A 19992-nucleotide genomic window follows, 5' to 3' on the forward strand; every position below is an offset into this window, starting at 1 on the left:
TTGGTTGGACAAAACTTGAATTTTAGGAAACTGTGAAGAAACTATGAATTCATCATCAGAGTAATCGATAGTGGAAATAATTATTAGTCCCAGACCTTCAAGCTTAATAATCATGACTTTACCAACACATTTATACTACATGTCTTTACATCTGCTTACAAGTACATTATAGTGCATTATATATTGTTTATTCAAATATTTTGTCAGAAGTGTTCGTTTCATAATGACTTTCAATTGACCTGCTTATACTTACGTGCCACACATTTTGAATCCACTAGGGGGTGCTACAGAAATGTGCTTCAAGAACATACTGTGAAAGTGACACAGAATTCCTATTTAAAGAGAAATCTAGCGACATGACGATGACAGGTTAAGTGTTTCTTATCTGAATTAAATATGTAAAACAGCTTTAACCGATAAATGAAATAACAGAATTACTAGCTAACAATATCAGAAAGAAAACAGTTTAGTTGGACATTCAAAAAGGTTTTCCTTTATTTTTTTTCCTTATTTGCCTGTTCTTTGCGTTACACTCTGTATAGTGAAGTCAGGCCTAAATCCACAAACCATCATAGTCACAACTGCAACTATTGCATAAATACAAAGCAACATACAGGTGATGCTCAAAAAACGTGTATGACTTGAATGAAACACGAAAGAGGGTTACAGTACGCAATGGCAAAGGAAAAACAAAATGCAAACATTCACAGCAAAAAAAAAGTAACGACAACTTGTGTTTTTTTCTTTTTTTTCCTGTCAGCTTTGGTTTTAAATGTTGCCGTCTCTCACAACGACCTTGATCAAAAACATAAAGGTGGTTTCACATAATGACAACAAACAGGCGTTGCAGAGGAGGTGAAGTGACGTGTACCATGAGGGTGACCGTGACAACAAATGCTATAAGGATGGGGGGGGTAGGAAAAGGGGGGAAACAACAAGACAAGTGTGACTTCTGGGTTTATGTCGACATTGAACGCGTCTCACTCCCACACACGTCTGCCCAAGAAAAACAAAAAGCACCAGATTTTAGGCATCCAGATGAGGTACTAAATCATTAAACATAAGTAAACTTTTCACTGATGATTTCATGATTGGTTCTTTCCTCACAGCAACAGTGTTTCTGTGCAATGTGTCTTCATCAAGATTGAGAGAATAATTAACAAAACCACAAAAAGGAGAGAAAAAAAATAATACAGAAAGCTCTTATTAGCTCAAATAAGTTTCCAAACAATAAATATGTAGTTCAGAGAAGAAAAACCACACACACACACACACACACACATACACACATACAACTTCTCAGTTCAACCAGTCTGAAAAAAAAAAAAAAAGGTAAACCAAAGATCCAACATGAATGTTTGTGTGTGAAACCTCAATGAGTGTAGATTCGACTTGTAAAGGGAACATCTCCCTTTTCAAGAGCTTCATATATGACCTTAATTCAAGCAATGATACTGTATTTATATAGAAATGTTTTAATAAATGTGCAGTGCTTATTAATAAGGATTAAAGTCTTTTATTATTACACAATCTCTGGTTCTCTAAAGATAATGATATTTATTGGCTTTGTCCCTGCCCATTCAAAAACAAAATGCTAAAGAAGCCAACTCTTATACAACTTGAAAAACATCAAAAAGATCAATTTGGAAGTGTGCTTTTGTCAGTGCCCACACTGAACAGATATAAAGTGTTGATTTGAGTCAATGCTGGTATATTTCCTTATACTCTTTTTTTTTTTTTAAACAACCACATGCATTTACATCTATGGATAGAGTTTCCTTTTTTCCTTTACATTTGAAAATCAAACAAATCAAAAGGTCGTTTGCATTCGTAAACCTTTATTCTCTCGATTCTGTGCTGAGCAGCAGCGGAGTCTGTAAAGTGTTGAATGTGTTTTAAGTGTTAACCAAGTGCCTGCGTGTGCTAGAAGAGTAGCAGTGTCTTCTGTCAGAGGTGGAAGGTGGGTGGGGGGGCCTGTGGTTCCCTGTCCTCTCCTGAAGGCTTTCACAGTTTGTCCGTGTCAGGAAAGGAAAACAAAAATCAAAGGAAAAAAAAAACTGTAAGAGAAAGGAGCAGGGGAGGTGTCCTGCCCCCCCCCCCGCAGACTGCCCCCTCCCCCCACCCCCCACTTCAGTTTTGTCACTCGTCGTCGTCCTCCTCCTCCTCTTCGCCGTCAGACAAAGACGCGCAGGGGCGGATCTGCCGGTAGCCATCCAGCCACTTCTCCACCATCTGGGTGACGAGCGGGTGGTTGCGGCGGCGGGAGCTTTTCTGAAGAGCCACCAGAACCCCGCCCTCTGTCACACAGCAGTCCAACCACTCCCGCAGCAGCTTCTCCTGTTGCTCTTCATTACCCATCTGAGGGACAGGGAGAAACAAATACAGCCATCAGAGGGAGCCATATCACCAGTCTAACCGTAGGAGCTCATACACACTCCTGCTGAAGATGTGTCTCTTGCACCAGGGGTCTCAAATTAGCTTGCTACTGTCATCTCAGGAGTACTACATACTGAACAAAACATGCAAAAAGCTGTTTCTATCCATTTTTGAGTCGTACCTTTTTTTGGCTGCCAAACAATGAATGAAGACCTGAAACCTGCTCTCGCCCCATCTACCCTTTGCACCTTTGACCCCTGCCATTATTGCATAATTTTTTAAAAGCAACTGTGTTTTTATTTTAGTAGTTTAAATTGATATGAGCCAACCAGAAAACATTTTTTAAAGACATAACCTGCAGGACGGATTATATTATATCTTTGACATCACGATGCGGGATGGAGGACACGGAGGAGAGAAACCTCTTGCACAAATATTACAAGTAAACAGGTTTCATGCTTGTAACAAAAAACAATCATAAGCTAGATTCAAAGGGACAAACAAGAAATCTGGTCCTTACTTCCTGCGCTGAGAGGAAGTGAATGTGAAGCAGTTTCCTCTCGCTGTCGACCAGCGGTAGGAACGTGACGGTCACGTCATCATCTGTGTTTAGGTTGGCGCCAGCGCCGCGATTGTCAAAGCCATCGTTCTCCATGGCCACCAGTGCTGAGAAGTGGCCCCGCGTGTAGCCCAGAGCAATGGGGCTCTTCCAGCAGAAGCTCTGCTCCCACAAAAGGGGCAAGTACACACCTAGAGGGAGAGGAGGAGGGAGAGAATTTGTTTCAATCATTTTCCAACAAATGGACAAATGGAATTTACAAAGCCGGGGGGGGGTCTAGTCCTGACACAGACAGTAAACATAAGTATGTATGTATTGTAAATAATAAGGAATTGCATAATTGTTGGTCACACTCCACATTAATTTACTTTTGTGGGGCGCTTGCCCACACTCATTACAGCAGGTTTTCCCACTGCGAACAAAGGAACCCTGCTTTACTTAAATACATTCAATTGTTTTCTCGCTTTTCTGAATAATTACTTATTTTAATTGACTGTATCATGAATGTTTCAGAATAATTAAGAATTAATTTACCTTGGTTCATCCCTTTCAAAGTGGCATATGTGGCAATATAAGCTTAACTAGTGTTAAGTGTAATGAAACATACTCTCAAAGTGAACAAAAATGTCCTTTAGCGTTGCTCATAATACATTATCATTTTGAATATGACATAATTAACCTCAGTAGTTATTTTTGACGCTTTGTTCAGGGGAGAATGCATTAATGTGTTTCTGTATTTTCGGTTTTGCCCTTCAATAACACTTTCTTTCTTTTGTATCAAAAAAATATATTTATAATACAGTAAATTAAAGGCTATCATTTTAATGATACACATTTTTGGCCACAGTGGGCAGGAAAAATAAAGGAGAGGAAGAAATATGAAGTGGTGGAACAAGTATATCCTTTACATTAAAGTAGCAATACCACAATGTAATAATACTATTACAAGTCCTGCATTCAAAATCTTAATTAGAATATTATAAGTATTATATAATAAGTATTATATAATAAGTATTATCGTGTAACATGTAAAATGTATTTATAGTTTAAGTACTCGTCATGCAGAAAGATGGTCCATGACAGTTACGTTATAGGATTATTTTTACTGATGCATAATCACAAATAAAACATTTTAATACTTTAGTTGGTTGAGGTGGAGCGGGTTTTAACGATTTCATATACTGTAAAGAAGTTTAATTAGTATCAATGCATCATATTTTATAAACTGTTCATATGGTTTGTATGTAAAATCTGCAAAATAACTATAGCTGTCAAATAGGAGTAAAAAGGATTTTTTCCCCTCTGAAATGTAGTGGAGTATAACGTAGCAGAAAATGGAAATGCTCAAGTAAAAATATACCAGCATTGACCTATAAGTGTACTTCAGTACAGTAATTGTGTTAACACTGTCACTGCTGACTTCAGAATGACACAAAACAATGCAGAAAACACAATACAGACAGTATTCATGTCTCATAGACCTTCAGTTCCATAATACACAAAGCAGCTCTCACACCTCATGAATTCCTCTGTAACCGACACCACAATTGAGAAGCCTCTGTTTACCTCCTCTCCCAGTAACCTCTGTGTTTTTACTGGGTTCACTTGGTCACCACTTTAAAACTGAGCTCCTCTCCCTATAGGCACCCATAGGCACGCCTCCCTCTGTGTGTTTTACATTTGCTCCTGGCAACAGTAAATCACGGATCCATCAGGCAGGCTTTACCACAAGCAGTTGGCCATTACAGAGCACTTTCATCATCCTCTGTACAGCATCACTCAGCAGGCAAACTGAGTCCAGGCTGTTTTTACTGTTAGCCATAAACGTGGACCCCGCATTCCACACTCGCTGGATTGTTTGACTCGGGGTTCTGATGGTTTACATATGTTAAAACATATCTCTGTGTGTGTGTGTGTGTGTGTGTGTGTGTGTGTGTGTGTGTGTGTGTGTGTGTGTGTGTATCGAACACTTTCCCAGCATCACAATGCACTTCTAAATGTGCTCATATGACAGGCGGGGGGGTTTTTGTTATGTTGTTTATGTTATTTTGAGTCACACAGTACTAAAATAGGCGTTAAATGAAAGACACTAGACTGATGCATGTTGTAAATAGCAATTACGGACAGATCAGAGGGGCAGTTATGTCAGCTATGTAAGCTATGCAGACACATGTAGGCTGCAGCTATTTCACAAAGTCTAGTCCTTCTACACCCACTGGAATGGAGCTTCTCTCAACATTTTATGATATCTGACCAAAACAACATGAGTCCAAACACTCAAATAACTGCTCACCTTGAAAACGAGTGTACCCGAGTGTTTCACCACGGAAACTTTTGTAATACTTCACTCCATAGACGATAATAGGCCTACGAAGTATGTGTGCAAGAACAAAAATGTGGGTCTGCTCCAAGCTTGATCCTGGCTGTTAAAAAGAGAAAACACAACACGGAGGGAAAAAGCAGTTAGAAGGGCGGTGTCGGTAAAACTACAAAGCAAGGATTCTTGAATACTGTACATTCCCTCTGCCAAGTTACCCCTGCATACTCTGAGTGTTAAAACATAAAAAACACAAACAATTACTGCGCTTTCACACCCAGATTTAATAACAGATACAATAACAGCAACCCGCCCAAATACTTAAGTATATGAGGTCACGCAGAGCAGTGAGAAGTGCTGATGACAGACAGGATGCACTTTCAGAGGGCATTACAGATTAAGTATACTGCAGTAAGGAGCTGTAAAGCTTCTTGCATAATTCATACATCATTAGTGTGTCACATTTTAAGCACATCAAGCTCCGGTCCTCCATATTAATGTGCATTTGCTTTCATGTACCTGACTAGCCAGGGAAAGGATGAAAGCCCAGTCTTCCTGCCACTGTTCCTCTCGGAGTGAAAAGTGCAGGCCGAAGCTCTGGGAATACCACGACTCCCACTCCTTCCAGCGCGTGTAAAACCTGCAGATCACACACACACACACACACACACACACCGTTTTGTATATGACATTATTTGACCTCTCTGTGCAGAAAGGCGTGGGACTGCTATTCCCCGCATTCCTCCCTCTCTGTTGTGGTTAAGGTTGGCTGGCAATTACTCATTATATCTAAACAGTAATTTTTTTCAGTGTTTTCAGCAATCCCATTTTTATACTAGAGTTTATTAATCTCCTCTATGTGCCTGTTCTCAAACTGGTCTAAAGCCCTAGTCAAAGCTTTTCATTTTCAGATCAAAGTCTCAGCTTTGGATTCTGGGTATGTATGCCAACGTCTAAACCACATATCCCAATTTCCAACATAGTCATGCTATGCAAAAGGAAAACAAAGTGTAACTTGAACTTCAGCTATTTCTGTGTCCTTGAGCATGACACTAAAACTCAACCTGCTCAGTTGGCTAGATGCTTACCCTCGTATTTATAATATGCTATAAATAGGGATGGAACGGTTCAAGTAGTCACGGGTTGGCGCATGTATTTATGTATGTATGTATGTATGTATGTATGTATGTATGTATGTATTGTTTCGGTAAATTGAAATAGGCTATGAAGTCAAAAAGGCTTGCGCAGAAAGAAATATGGTATGCTGTATAGGAGCATCATGGAAGTCACATATGAAGGAAAAAAGTGGTGTGTGCAACACGTATGGCTTATGCTAATGGTAATACTTCCAATATGATGAACCATAAAAGACACGTTTTTGATTTTTCACCTGCAATTTTGTCTTCACAACAGCAGGTGAGCTGCGTGTGGAGGAGGCTTGTTGTTAATGACGTAGCCTCAAGAAACAATTGAAACCAACTTGGTATCAAATGTCTTTGGCACCAACCAGGTGTGATCACTCTTGCTTTGTAAAATATCCGCTGTGTCCATGTTAGAAAATGTCTCTGTCTGTCTGTTCCTCTGCACTCTGTGTCAGGCTGCCGCACTCTCACGTGTGATTAATTTAGCCATATGAAGCATTATCTAGGCCCCTTCTAGACAAGCTAGCATGACATGGTTGTTACCAATTGATGCCTTAGGTCATCTAGTTATATATATACACCTGTATCTTCACTAGCTGTAATAGGCTCTGAAAGACAGTAATGCCAGCCATATGCAGGCGCCCTAGCAGAGTTTGAGAGGTTATATATACTTCTGTTATGAATTGGCACTATACAAATAAAATTGAATTGAATTGAATTGAATATGTTTGTAAGTATAAGGATAAACATGGATGTGATATGGATGTTTTGATATTGCAACTTAATGCTGCAATGGTCAAGAATTTAGTGGACATAAATGCAGTATATTCAACATGTTTGCTCAAGTTAATGTGTGGTGCATTATGTCAGTCAGTCAGTCTACTGGTCAGTTTGAATATACCTGAGATAACATGCAAATTAGCATGCCATACTGTTTACAGGTTATGTTTTAAAGGAATGTAACACACTGTAATCTGTATTCCTAGTCTCTGTATTCCTAGTAGCCCTCACCAGTGAGAACAGTCGTGCAGACTGTCGTGGAGGGTCTTGCGGAGCACTGAGTCCTTGTCATAGATGCCCCACGTCGCCTGCAGCACAGAATCGAGGAGACAGTCCCCGGCCGTGCGGTTCCACAGCGCATACAGTCGACTGTCCAACCTAGTCCCGAGCTCCAGGGACCAGTTGATGATGGGAGACTCCTCTTCGAGTTCTGAACAAGAGAGGAGGGGGGAGGGGGGGAAAGAGTGTGAGGGGTCAAAGGTTCTTTTGAGGGCATGGTGAGATAGGTGATGATGGCATTTGAAGGGACTGTTAATGTTAATGGAGAATGTTAATGGTTACTCACACCTGTCAGAATAGATTTAACATAACAATGTCTACATAGATCTGCATGCACACCACAAAACCGGATGACTGTGAGATGTGTGGCTATGGCAGGAAACCAGATAAGATATACAGTATACAGATATGTCTTACTCATGTTGCAAAGTGCAACTGAAGGCATCCACTGTTTTTTTGGTTAATTATAAAAAAATGTCACACTTTGCCTTAAGCTGCATTGATGCTTGCAGCTGAACAGACTAAACACTGGCCCAACACAGCCCAACATGAAACAAAACAGCTTGTTGTTCCTGAATTTCAAATGGAGGGTGTGATGCTTTGAAGCAATATCAGATTATACTTCTTAAATTAGATTTCTACCCTTCCTACTATCATGTATGTGTACCAGTACTGGTGCACATACACTTAAACAGATATTTTTTTGGGGGGGTTGGGGCATTTGAACTGGTGGTGCAGTGAGACAAATGGCTCTGTAGTGGGAGAACACAGTCTTTTCTTACAATGACCAAGGTGAAATTTACAAATGACTTTTCTGGGGAACTGATTTATTTAGTAGTTATGTTGTTTTTGTGTTTAAAAAGTAAAAAGCTCAAGATCAATATAGTTTTGTAAGAGTATTGAATTATTCTGGACATAACTACACGAAGCTCCTAGCAGTGAGCTTTCCTTTCACTATGCTTCCTTACTACCATGATACTTTCCCTGCAAATGCACACACACCGTGCACCCTTAAGAAATGTTGTTTACATGGCCAGGTAATCAGGTTTTAAGTAGTGTTAATAGACCTGGTCTTAATCCCATAACATGAGCAAAGAGACAAGCTTTTTTGTTCACTTGGACATTTCATGTTTCTACTAGAAACCTGTTGTTGTTAGGTGCAAGCAAACACACCCAGAGAAAACCTTGAAGGTGAAATAAGGGTGTCTGTCTCTCTTTGTATCTATACTACAGTGCACAACATTCGACACACACATAAGCAGAACACCAAAGAAAGAAAGTCGTGTGTGTGTGTGTGTGTGTGTGTGTGTGTGTGTGTGTGTGTTTGCGCGTGTGCGCGTGAAAAACTCAATCAGACTGATTAGGGCAGACGCAACTGGTACACACGATAAAGACAGACCGTCTGGCAGAGTGACAAGCAGGCAGGCAAAACACTGTGTTGCCAAGAGGGAAAATACAAGTAATATAACACTGCCAGCATTCGGCAGCCTTCCCATTATAGTATTCAGTTTGTGAGGGGGCTCCCTCTGTTTGCCAAGCCACCAGACCATCGTTGTCATCCCCGATCTGGCTTCTCTCTCTCGCTCTCTCTCAAAGCAATTGCATCTATATGTAAACATAGCATCTGACAGGTGTTACTGCAACACTAAGTCACAAAGTTGATAGTGTAAATATTTCACCTTTTTGTACATCTCGGTCCAGCACCTCATCAAACAGTTTTTCCTGAACTGCAGGGGGCAAGTCCTCGATGTCTGAAAAAAAACAAAAAACAAAGAGAACTGTATGACAGAAACCAAAAGAGGGGTTATTAGAGGAGAAACAGGTGCAGGTAAAATTAAGTCTTTGTTTTATTCACTTATTATTTGATGAATGCATCCATCTCTACTTAAACTAGTTATAACACTTAACTCAAATGACTGAAAAGGCCAACTAGAATTGTTTCTGTCGTGGCTCATTTCAACTCAAGCGATCGTGTTTTGTTCGTTCCACAATAGCCATTCGCTTTCACTGCATGCTCGAAGCACACACAGTAGCTTATTCTTTAGCTAAAATAAATGAATGCATTGACTTTGTGGAACTGAACAGAATAGCTCTCTATAGTGACCAGAAGCCAAGGTCTGCATTGTCCTGAAAACACTGCATAACAAAAATCCTTAGCTTAGCTACTAGCAACAAACTGAACCATAAAAGCTATTCCACACAATGAAAATCAACAGAATTAGCATTGAATGCATGCAATTTTACAGAGAGACATTGGCAAAAATGCTAAATACAGCTTTGTTATGAACGAGAGACACCATCGTTGGCGGGCTGGTATACTCAGTATGTAAGAACAATACTCGAACAGTGAGCCAGAGGTAGCCTCCGTCTTCTGGCAGTTGAAAACAGACAATTGTGGCATTATGTCCCCTCAGCAGCCGAACAACAAGTAATTTCATATGCCACAAGTAAACAAAACAAGTATTCTATCACGCACTTGGCAAGCCAGAGAGGATGGCTAGACAGGGCTTCTTCAGTTTTGAGTTATACGAAACACAGAAAGCATACTTTAAAAGCTTCTGGAATTCATGTTAAGATTCATGAATTTGTGGGTGCACTGTGGTGTTTAGCCTCCACCAAGGAATCTATGTTTTCTGTCATATTTGTTTGTTTGTTTTCTGAGAAGTTGCTGACCTGCCGGCAGGGTGAAGGTCACCAAGTCAGTGAGGAAATAGCAGGTGAAGTCTCCCTTGCGCTGGTGAAGAGAGGCCGCTACCTCACGGCGGATCTGCTCCGTTAGCTCAGGACACACCATGGCTGGAATACACTTGGCTGCCTGTTGAGACACCTGCAGAGAGGAGAGGATAAAGGGAAGGAAGCATAATCTAAATATATAAAGAGTGTATGAGATGGTGCGTGAGAATTGGGCAAGAGCATATCTGACACTTGAGGAGGGCTGTATTTCAAAAGTAACCACAAAATAAAAACATAGCTGTGTTAACTGATGCTAAAAAAAGATTTTAAGGTAGTTGTAGCTGCACGCTGTGACCAACTGTATCAAATGCAACACTGCAGCCTAAGAGAAATAGAACCAAACAGTCACCACCTTCAGCTGCATGGAATAAGTCATTTGTCACTTTGATAAGGTGAATAACTAAGATCTAAAGGTGTTACAAGAAAAAGATAAAGAGATCTTCAGTGAAGAAATCCCTTTGTCAAAAAACATTACATAAAAAGGCAGCAGTAATGAAGTAGAGGTTGGACCACTGTTTAAAAATAGGGCTGCACAATATGGTAATTGGTAATTGACAAATGTATTTCATGATTAGTGTGGGAATGAAAAACTATTAAACATGTTTGTATGTCAGGGCATCTCTCTGCAGCACTATAGTCCTATTTAATAATGCTGTTTTGTCACACATTTTACCTTTTGTCACAATTGCATATAGCAATTTTGATATATTATCGATATATTGAATATTTCGATTAATTGTGGCTGCAGGAATTACAGTGTTTGCTTTTTGGCTTAGGCTAGTAATGATTTTCCACATATACAGTAAGAACAACGTGATTCTAAGTGCAAATTTGTTTTTCAGCATAGTTGGAGCCTGAACACTTACAAAAGCCATTACTTTTTGTCTGTTTACGTAGGCAACTCTGTGACCTGAGCTAATTTTACTTTCACTAATCTAATCTAAATTGCCTCTAGGACAGAGTGAGGAAAAGAATTGTCCGTGTTTGATGTTCAAGATGTTTTCAGCTTTAAAGCATTTTTCAGGGCATGATCCAGCGCTTATTCACTGACCCCCGTGGAAATACTGGGACAATGACAGAGTGTGGGAGGAGAGGTGTGTGTACAGATAATCTGGGATCACAGTGCTAACGGCAAGCGAGCGGCAATCAACTTCAGCACACTGCAGACACGCACACACATGCACGGTGAGCCTTCTTGTTAAACAGACGCCAGGGAAACCTCATTTTTTAACAAAACATTGGTTATCATAATCCCTAATAACATAAAATAATTACGAATACAGGAGCAGGAGGTGAAATTATTATAAACTGTGCACCAGGCTTCTCTAAATCTGACCTCCTGCAAGCACAGAGAGAGTAGTGTGAGGCTGAATTGCAGTCCCTTTCCTCTCTATAAACCCTTTGCTCTTGTGATTCCTCCTGGCTAATCTCATTGGATGTTGAGTTCACAAGAAAAAGCTGCATAATCTCTGACACAACAACAACAAAAAAAGCTGCAATAATAGCATAATTCAAAAGGTGCAATTTCAACCAACCACCCTCAAATTTTCAAACTGTTTTTGGTATCCTGCTTTTTTTAATGGTTAACATATGAATCAGACCGAACTGGCCACGTAGAAAGAATATTTTTGAATAAACTACTGTGTCTTAAGTCTGTTGCTAGATTATCAGCTCAGCCAATTTTTACTTTTTTTCCACTTGATAGAGGCATTTGTTTGTTCCCAAAACAAGAATGAGTTATGCCTTGTTTGAAGTTCTCTGCATGTTTAACTCATCTAATTTATCCTCCAGCAAAGCATGTAAATTATTATGTTCAATCTTTGAACTTCAATTTTATATTTGTTGTACAGAATGATTCACACTGATCTATGATCTACCAACACGTCATGTAACTGTTTTAAGTGGTAGAGTCTAGTGTGTGGTTACAGCGCAAACAGAACTCACACAGATACCCAGTAGCTGGGAAGGGAGATTCCTGAAAGAGTAATAACCCATTGGTTGTCTCTACTGACCTCTGTGAGTAACACAGCCAGCATGTCCTGCCTCTGGAAGCGGATGGCGAGGTGAACCAGCGTGAAGCCATCATCAAATGCTGAGGGCCGATTTAATAGGCGCACCTCATCTGATGTTAGCTGTCGTGCGATGTCACCTCCCGATGACTTGTAGGCCTCCACAGCTGCCAGATCGCCTTCCACAACACCTTTCAGACAAAGAGGGATAAGGAAAAAGGTCACATTAATAAATGGTTTTAAATACTTTTTCTTTTAATACTTTTGTTAAAAATCGCACACCACGGATACAAAAACGACTTATCATGAGAACAACCTTGTGCAGAGGACATTCCGTGCTCAACCAAAAAGTATAAAATATTAGAGATCAGAATGTGCTTTATCTCTGTCGCAGCTGTAACAGCTTCGAAACACCACTGACTTTGAAGTCAAGGAAAAAAGACAATAGGGGGTCACACTGTAATGTCTGTTATTTTTTTCCCCTTCTTAATCTTCAGGCTTAGATCTTAGCATGGGGGTTGAAGGATATGTTTGATGCAGATGTTTGCTTTTCTTTACCTTTTTTGGCCAAATGGAAATATTACTATCTGCAAGAAGCTATTTATGTCCAACCACCAGCACACAACTGTCTACAGTTTTTTGCTTTGAAGTCAGAATGCTAAGACACTTATCATTATAGTAATCCATCATTGAAACCTTCCCCTTGTACGCCCACTGATTAACCGGATGTGTACACATCTGATGCTCAGGCCTGAACCATATTTGGTCTATTCTGTATTTTAATGTAGGAAGGAAGGAAAAAAGTTGCAGTGATGAGCATGTAGTTCCTGTACAATAGTGAACAGTCCTGGGGGCTGGAGGACAGGGATATTTTTAGTCCAGCTCCTAAGCCAAAGCAATAGCACACACACACACACACACACACACACACACACACACACACACACACACACACACACACACACACACACACACACACACACACACACACACACACACACACACACACACACACACACACACACACACACACACACACACACACACACACACACTGATAAAAGTGGACGAAGAATGAAATGTGGATGGTTGAACGATCAGCCCAACACAAGAAAAGTTGTCTGTTTAAGTCCAGCCTCAGTTACTGTGATCAAACCAGCAACACGGTGAGATACAGCCAAAGTTATTAGCTGCTGAAGGGAAATAAACTATTTTGACAATTGTGTTATGACAGAATAAAATCAAATCAAACCTCAAAGTGTGAATTAATTTCAGTGCTACACAGGTTCACAAAATTTCTCTTTCCATTTCTAGCAAATACAGTAAATGCCCGTGTAGTATTCTCTCGCACATTTGACAACATTAAAACACTGTTGAGCTTTTGTTCTCACGTCAAAGGACCACACACAATGCTCAGCTGCATAATCTGTGTGTGAGTGAGACCTAGAGCGAGAGAGACATGGAGTGGGTGGAAGGACTCGCTGTGCCATGTGGAGTTGGCTAGCACTGTGAGAGATGAGGAGAGAAACTACACAATAGCAGCGCAGTGTGATAGAGAGGGATCACAGCCACTTTCCACAATACACTCCATTAGTGTGGGTGTGCCTGTAGCCCTGCAGTCAGTACTGTACCCACAGATCCTTTAGAGAACACAAAAGGCTCAAACATGCAAAGAGGCGTACACTTAAAGACAGACTGATGAGACAGAATGGATCATGCTAAGTGATGCTGGTCTTTACAGAAGTACAGAAGAACAGTGTTCTTTCAATAATGTGGCTAGTGGTCTCCTTCACACCTTGATCATAGGAAAATGAACAACAGTGATCGGACAAATGGTAGTACTATAGTAGGTCTATTTGTGATGGGTACATTTACCTGCAAAACCAGCCACTTCAAATTGAAATCTAAATGTTGGCTAAGTGAAAAAGGTTGACAGATTGATGCACAACATAATTAGGATTTAAAAGTGGCCAACAGAACAAGACAAACCACACTGCTTACTATATATCACAAAATCTTCCTCTGCCTTATTATTTTTCTGCAATGTGAGCTTTTTACCGAGACAGTTTACCTTTATTATAAGGTGAGACTACTTCACCTGTTTCCAAATTATTTTGTTTCTACTGTGGCATGACGTGTTGTTTGTCGCTTTGGATAAAAAAGGCAAATGAATCAATGTTAATTTTTTATCAGGATCATTTTCTTTATCATAGTGTAGCCTTCGTGTTTCAAGATACTTATTGCTTATTGTGCACCTGCACTAGAGACAAGTGAAACTATCTCCTTCCATTGGCAGAACTCTTTAAGAAAATAAGTATTTAGGGCTGAATGTGACACATTATTAGTTGTCAAGATGGATGCAACCCCTATTTGGTAGACAGCTTTTACAGTAGCTCCCATAAAGCAAACAATCTTTGAGGATTCCCCAGCTTACAGAAACACAAATTAAACAAATAAGAAGAATTTACTCCTTTTTTATGTCCAATATCTGGACATTTTGTAATTCACAGGATTCAATTTAAATGCAAGCTCCCTGGTATCATGTGTGTCAGCTCACTGATATTTCTTACATAGATGCCTAAATGGACCAGAACCAATGCCTTAATACTGCTTTTCCTGGACAGGTGTAACCACACATGTAAGCACCACGCATATAAGGAACATCCATTGACTTTAAGGAGTTGGTCTAGGGTTATGCACACTGCAGGAGCAAAGGTCATTGCTGTTGTCCATGACTTCTTACTTCTGATGCATGGGTCATGCTATTTTTAGTGCAGCAGGTCCCTTTGGAAACTAGAGCATCTACTCTGAGACCACTGTTTACAAACACTAATGTCTATACGTGTATGACAGGGAAACCTACCTAGCAACACAGGACAGATTCACTTGCCTATTCTCAGCCCAAATGGGCTGTGAAGTCTCTCGATGTCCTGTGAGACTCACTATTCCCTACATAATTAACACTAAGTAGTTTGCTATATAGTGAGCATTAAATTGGGATATCGAAGACTTGTGAATTATCATCAACTTGTGTCACGGCTGACAGACGTGGTGAGGCATTAGTGTCACTTGCATGTGTGTGTTCTCAGAAGCTACGGCGAAACATTGCATTGTGGGTTGATTGGGAAAAACGTGGTGTGCAAACTATGGACGCTACATTTTTGTTCCATTGTGGGAATATTTGAGAACAAAGAAGTCAGACACTAGAGATGAAACAAATAGTTAATTAATTCATTACTAAATAGGCAACAATTTTATTTTATCAAGCAAAAATGCTGAATTGTTCTGATTCCTGCTCCTGAAATGTGAATATCATATTGTATGATCTATTGTTTTATATGACAGTAAGCTGAATATTTGGGGGTTTTGGACTGTTGATTGAAACACTGATTAAAAAAACATGCATATGCATATGTCTACTTTCATTCTGGGAAGCTGTAATGATTATTAGAGGAAATAATAGGGGGATATTGCTCATGAAAATAATCATTAGTGGCAGACCTAAAAATGAAGTGATTTAATGAATTTGTGGGCAAATAGGGAGAGACTGTGGACCAAGCTTGGATTTCATATCCTTCAAAGGATGATGGAGAAGGGACATTTCTGAACAGACAACGTCCAGACGAGACCTAGTCCCAAGGGGACAAGCCACACAGACATGAGGGAATTCACCATGTCACATGCAGTAAGAGACCCGGTGTGAGACCAGAAGCAAACTAACTATGGTGACGTTTCTCTGACATTCAGACCCGATGATTCCTTTGCTTTAAGGAATGTAGCAGTATGAAAAAGACTAGAACTATTCATCACTACGAGAGATTCATTGGGATATCAAATGCATACGTGGCTGTCAAATCTGTGTTTTTAGTGTAAAACTGAAGAATTGTCTGTCAAAGAGACAGGGAAAAGGGACTGGAGTTTGAGTGGGTGTGCAGAACAAACTCTACGTAGCCATGGCAAAGGCAAAAGAAAGAGTGAGATAGTGGTGTGAGTGAAGGAATCACTAGTTGTTCTTAAAATGTTCATCCTCCCTCCCACTCCACATTCACCAGTCTGCAGTGTGGGTGGCCGGACACTTTGTGTAGGTTTTACACCAGATGAATGCAGGGGATTTCTAAGCATACAGTGTATCAACAACACCAGAAGGGCACAAATCATATTATTATATTATAAACTGAATTGCAACCTATTACCTGGCAGATGGTAAAACCATATTAATTGTTCAAACAAATTCTGGGAAATCCTGTTTCAGTCACCCATTTCTCTGTTGGCATGCTCATACAATTCAGTTGACTCAATGCTCACCTCATAACATAACAAAACACAAGGGAAACAAGTTGAATACACTTCAATAAAGTCTTATACTTTTGAAACTCACCAACACAGGCATTGAGGAACAGCCAATCAGTCCTTCTCATCCTGTTCTTAATCTGCTTCAGTTTTTTGAAATCCACTTCCAGCTCCTCTTTGATCCCAATCCCAGCCCCTGATGCCAGTTCAATCCTCTGAAAGTCCATGTTCACCTCTGACTCACGTTTTGAGGTCGGGGGTGACCTCCTCTGACTGCTGCTACAACCCCCCAGCCCACCTAACACATTCCCAACTCCTTGCCCAACAACACCCCTCCTGTTGTCCCTGTCCTGTTCATTAAGTTTTGAGGAAGGTTGTTGGCTCTCAGGCTCTGATGCCAGTTCAATGGGTTCAGCTAGCAGACTGTTTGGCCTGGGGTGGTCGCAAACCACACACTTGAGTGCCTTGGCCCAGTTCTCGTAAGTGCAGGCAGTGCAGGTCCAGTGCCGTGCATGAGTGTTGAGCCTGTTACGGTCATTATATTCCTCACAGGGGTCTGTAGTGGTGGCCGGGGGAGCAGGGCGGCATCCAGAGCCTGAGGTCTGGGGTGATTCCGTGGGGCTGCGTGGCTGCTGGGTATGATGTCCTTGATGGGTCGCATGTCGCCCATGCTGTTGTTGTTGAGCCTGCAGCCTCTGGCACAGGCACTGGGTGCAACGGATGGCCCGAGGCCAGTTCAAGTAAGTGCACATGTGGCATGACCACTTGCTACTAGTCTCAGGTACATCAGCAATGCGGACACGGGGTCGGGCACTGGAGTCTGGACAAATAAGTAAGCTGGAACCACCCTGGGTTGGGCTGTTGCTGAGGCCTGCAGGGTCCCACTGATGCAGACTGGCATCCAGAGCAGGGCTGCTCTTGAAGGGCTCCTCAGTAATGATGGCACCCCCGCTGGGCTTCTGAGCGCGGCACATGGTGCACTTGATAGCTGACGGCCAGTTCTCGTATGTGCAGTATTCACATGCCCACTTGGCAACCAGCTCGGTCATCGTCGCACCGCCACCGAGGGAGGCTTCCTGCCGTTCAGAGGGATTCTCAGCTCGGCAGATCCACTCTTAAGGAGATCACACAGCAAGCAGTACACTAGGGCATAAAAAAAATATATAGCATTTTAGCAAAACACTTTGATGTTATGCCAAATAAACATATTGAGAAAGAAAGTTGAAAGAAATGTTTCTGCATTCAAACAGCTTGGTGCTTAACTTTCCAGGTTTTCAGTGGCAAATCTCTCCAATAATGCTCCTTACACACACACACACAGAGCAGCCCAAAGTAGGCTTTATTACAGCCACCTGTGCCACTGAGCCATTAGGTCATTTACTGTCAAACAAAAAATCTACAGTGCTGCCTGCTCTTGGTCTGGCATTTAATTGTAACAACAACAACAAAAAAAAGTAGGGGACCAATGTTTGGAGACCCACAAAGCAAAGTGCCAGGACTGAGTGCAGCCAGGAGTGCAACACTGAGCCCCCTCGTTTCTAATAAAACTTGAAACTGGCTTTAAACGCATACAGTAAGTTACATACACCAGTCAAATGTGCCCTACAACCGAGCTGGGTAACAAGAGACAAGGACATATGAAACCAGACACCCAGCAGGGACGCGCGTGACCGGTTAGGACACTTACTGATGCACTGAAATTGAATTCGCCCCAAAGCTTATCACCTAACTTACATATGAAGCTGAATGATGCGAACTACATGTGGCCCGTGTTTCATTCTGGACAGTTTTTACTACACCAAAAGTTAAAAAGTTAAACGTTACTCGCTGAGGGGCAGCTCGGGGAAGACTTGGTTGCACTGTGTTTACACCACGCCTCCAAGTTTACCAACACACCGTGAGATATTCAACACATAGGCGAGATACGACTCCCCAGAGCTGCATGTTTTGTAGGCAAAGCGATCAAACACAGTGCCCACGTTTAACACCTACAGTAGTCACGTTCAACCTGTTTGTGTTACTTATGTTTCGTGCACAACATTAACACAATCGGACGAAATAAACAGGCGGAGTTCAACAGTTTAATAAGAAGTCGAAAGAGCACATACAGCTAACATTAGTTGACTAACAGCGCTTGTAAACAGCCCCACGGAGCGAGCTAGCTGTTTGTTATCTTACATGACAACTAACGTCAGGCTACGTGCGTTCTGTTGCCAGCCTGGAATTACTGCCAAGCTAACCTAGCTGGATGCTCGCTAACATTACGGGATTAACTGTGTGTTAACCGTTTGAGAGGCCCTTATTAACTCCACAAGAGGGTCTGCTAACGCTGAAAGCCTTACCTTTGCTTCGCTGTGTTTACACTCCTCAGTTTCCCCCACTGCGGCCAAAACAAATGGAGCTTCCCGGAGCTTCCCCCCCTGACCAGAGAAACCCACTCCAATCCGAACTCAGGCTTCTCTCACTTGGCCAACACTAACCGCATATTTACTTCTTTGGGGTGCCGTTTAGTTGGCAGTTGAAGGTCCATACATACCGCGGAGCAAGAACCCCCCCCCTAGTCCCGTCCCTCGGCCGTCTCCTTTGACGCGTTAAATCATTTTTATCCTCTTCCCGATTTCCAAACATCAAGCGGACGGGCTTTAATGGCGGCACAGGGGAAGGGAAGCAACCGAGGCAGGGCTCAAAAATACACTACGAGGGGAGAGAGCTGAGAGCTCTGGGCCGTGTTACAGTCAGAGGCAGGATCAGGATTTACCACCTGAATCTGCCAACCAATCTGATTGGTTGATTTTTGTGTATCCTTGACATTGACCAATCAGATTCTACGTCTCTCGTTCCAACTGTTAAAGGGCTCCGTGGAAGCAAAACAGGCTCGAATGTCACAGTAATAACACCGGCAATTCCGTGTAAACATGAATTTCTTTTCGTCGGTATGCCCCGTTACTTACAGTAACAAAAAAAAAAAATGTTTGTTTTCAATTTGTGCATCGTAAATTGTTGCATCTCTGGCCGGCAACCACGTGGTATTCCCTCAAAAGGGATAAGGGGATGATGTCATCGTAAAAATACTGCAGCAAGCAGTCTGCAGTAATGCATGACAGCTTGAGCAACAGTTCTCAGCACTCAATTATTATTGTTACACACTCCATAGCAGACATGTAATTTGCGCCACAATTAATACTTCAACAAATAATTTGTTCATCAAATAAAATGTATGCATGGTTGCAACTCTTGTTTACAGGAAAGCCCGTCCCCCTCCAATGTGATGTCATTGACACAAGCACCAGTAAGTTTGGCGCATAGAAATACAAAATAAAGTAGGAGTGACAGTTTTGCTATTAAGTCTTTGGAAGAAGCTAAAATGTCATTTTAAAAGGTTTTATGCGCTGAATTAACCTGCAAATCCCATTTTGTTCTAAATAAAAAGAGCATGAATGTAACCATAAACATTTTTAAAGCATGCAAAAATCACTTGCACATTTAAAGTCATACTCTTATTCACCA

At 41.3% G+C, this 19992-nt stretch overlaps 1 protein-coding gene across 2 annotated transcripts; it reads right to left on the reverse strand.

Annotated features, from left to right (window-relative positions):
* Positions 1 to 96: 96 nt before the first annotated feature.
* Positions 97 to 19432, reverse strand: zranb1b (zinc finger, RAN-binding domain containing 1b). 2 transcript variants are annotated; one of them, XM_051378290.1, is made up of 10 exons: positions 19022 to 19432; positions 16574 to 17628; positions 12199 to 12386; positions 10127 to 10280; positions 9133 to 9204; positions 7406 to 7604; positions 5772 to 5892; positions 5229 to 5358; positions 2897 to 3126; positions 97 to 2358 (listed from the first exon to the last, which is right to left on the reverse strand). In XM_051378290.1, exons 2-10 carry the CDS (start codon positions 17532 to 17534, stop codon positions 2140 to 2142), a joined length of 2274 nt encoding a protein of 757 aa, XP_051234250.1. In that variant the 5' UTR covers positions 17535 to 17628; positions 19022 to 19432; the 3' UTR covers positions 97 to 2139. The 2 variants fall into 2 exon arrangements, with proteins under 2 accessions (XP_051234250.1, XP_051234242.1); XM_051378282.1 differs by having other exon boundaries at positions 18828 to 19430.
* Positions 19433 to 19992: the final 560 nt, after the last annotated feature.

Source organism: Dicentrarchus labrax, unplaced genomic scaffold (assembly GCF_905237075.1).
Source record: "Dicentrarchus labrax unplaced genomic scaffold, dlabrax2021, whole genome shotgun sequence".
Lineage (NCBI taxonomy): Eukaryota > Metazoa > Chordata > Actinopteri > Moronidae > Dicentrarchus > Dicentrarchus labrax.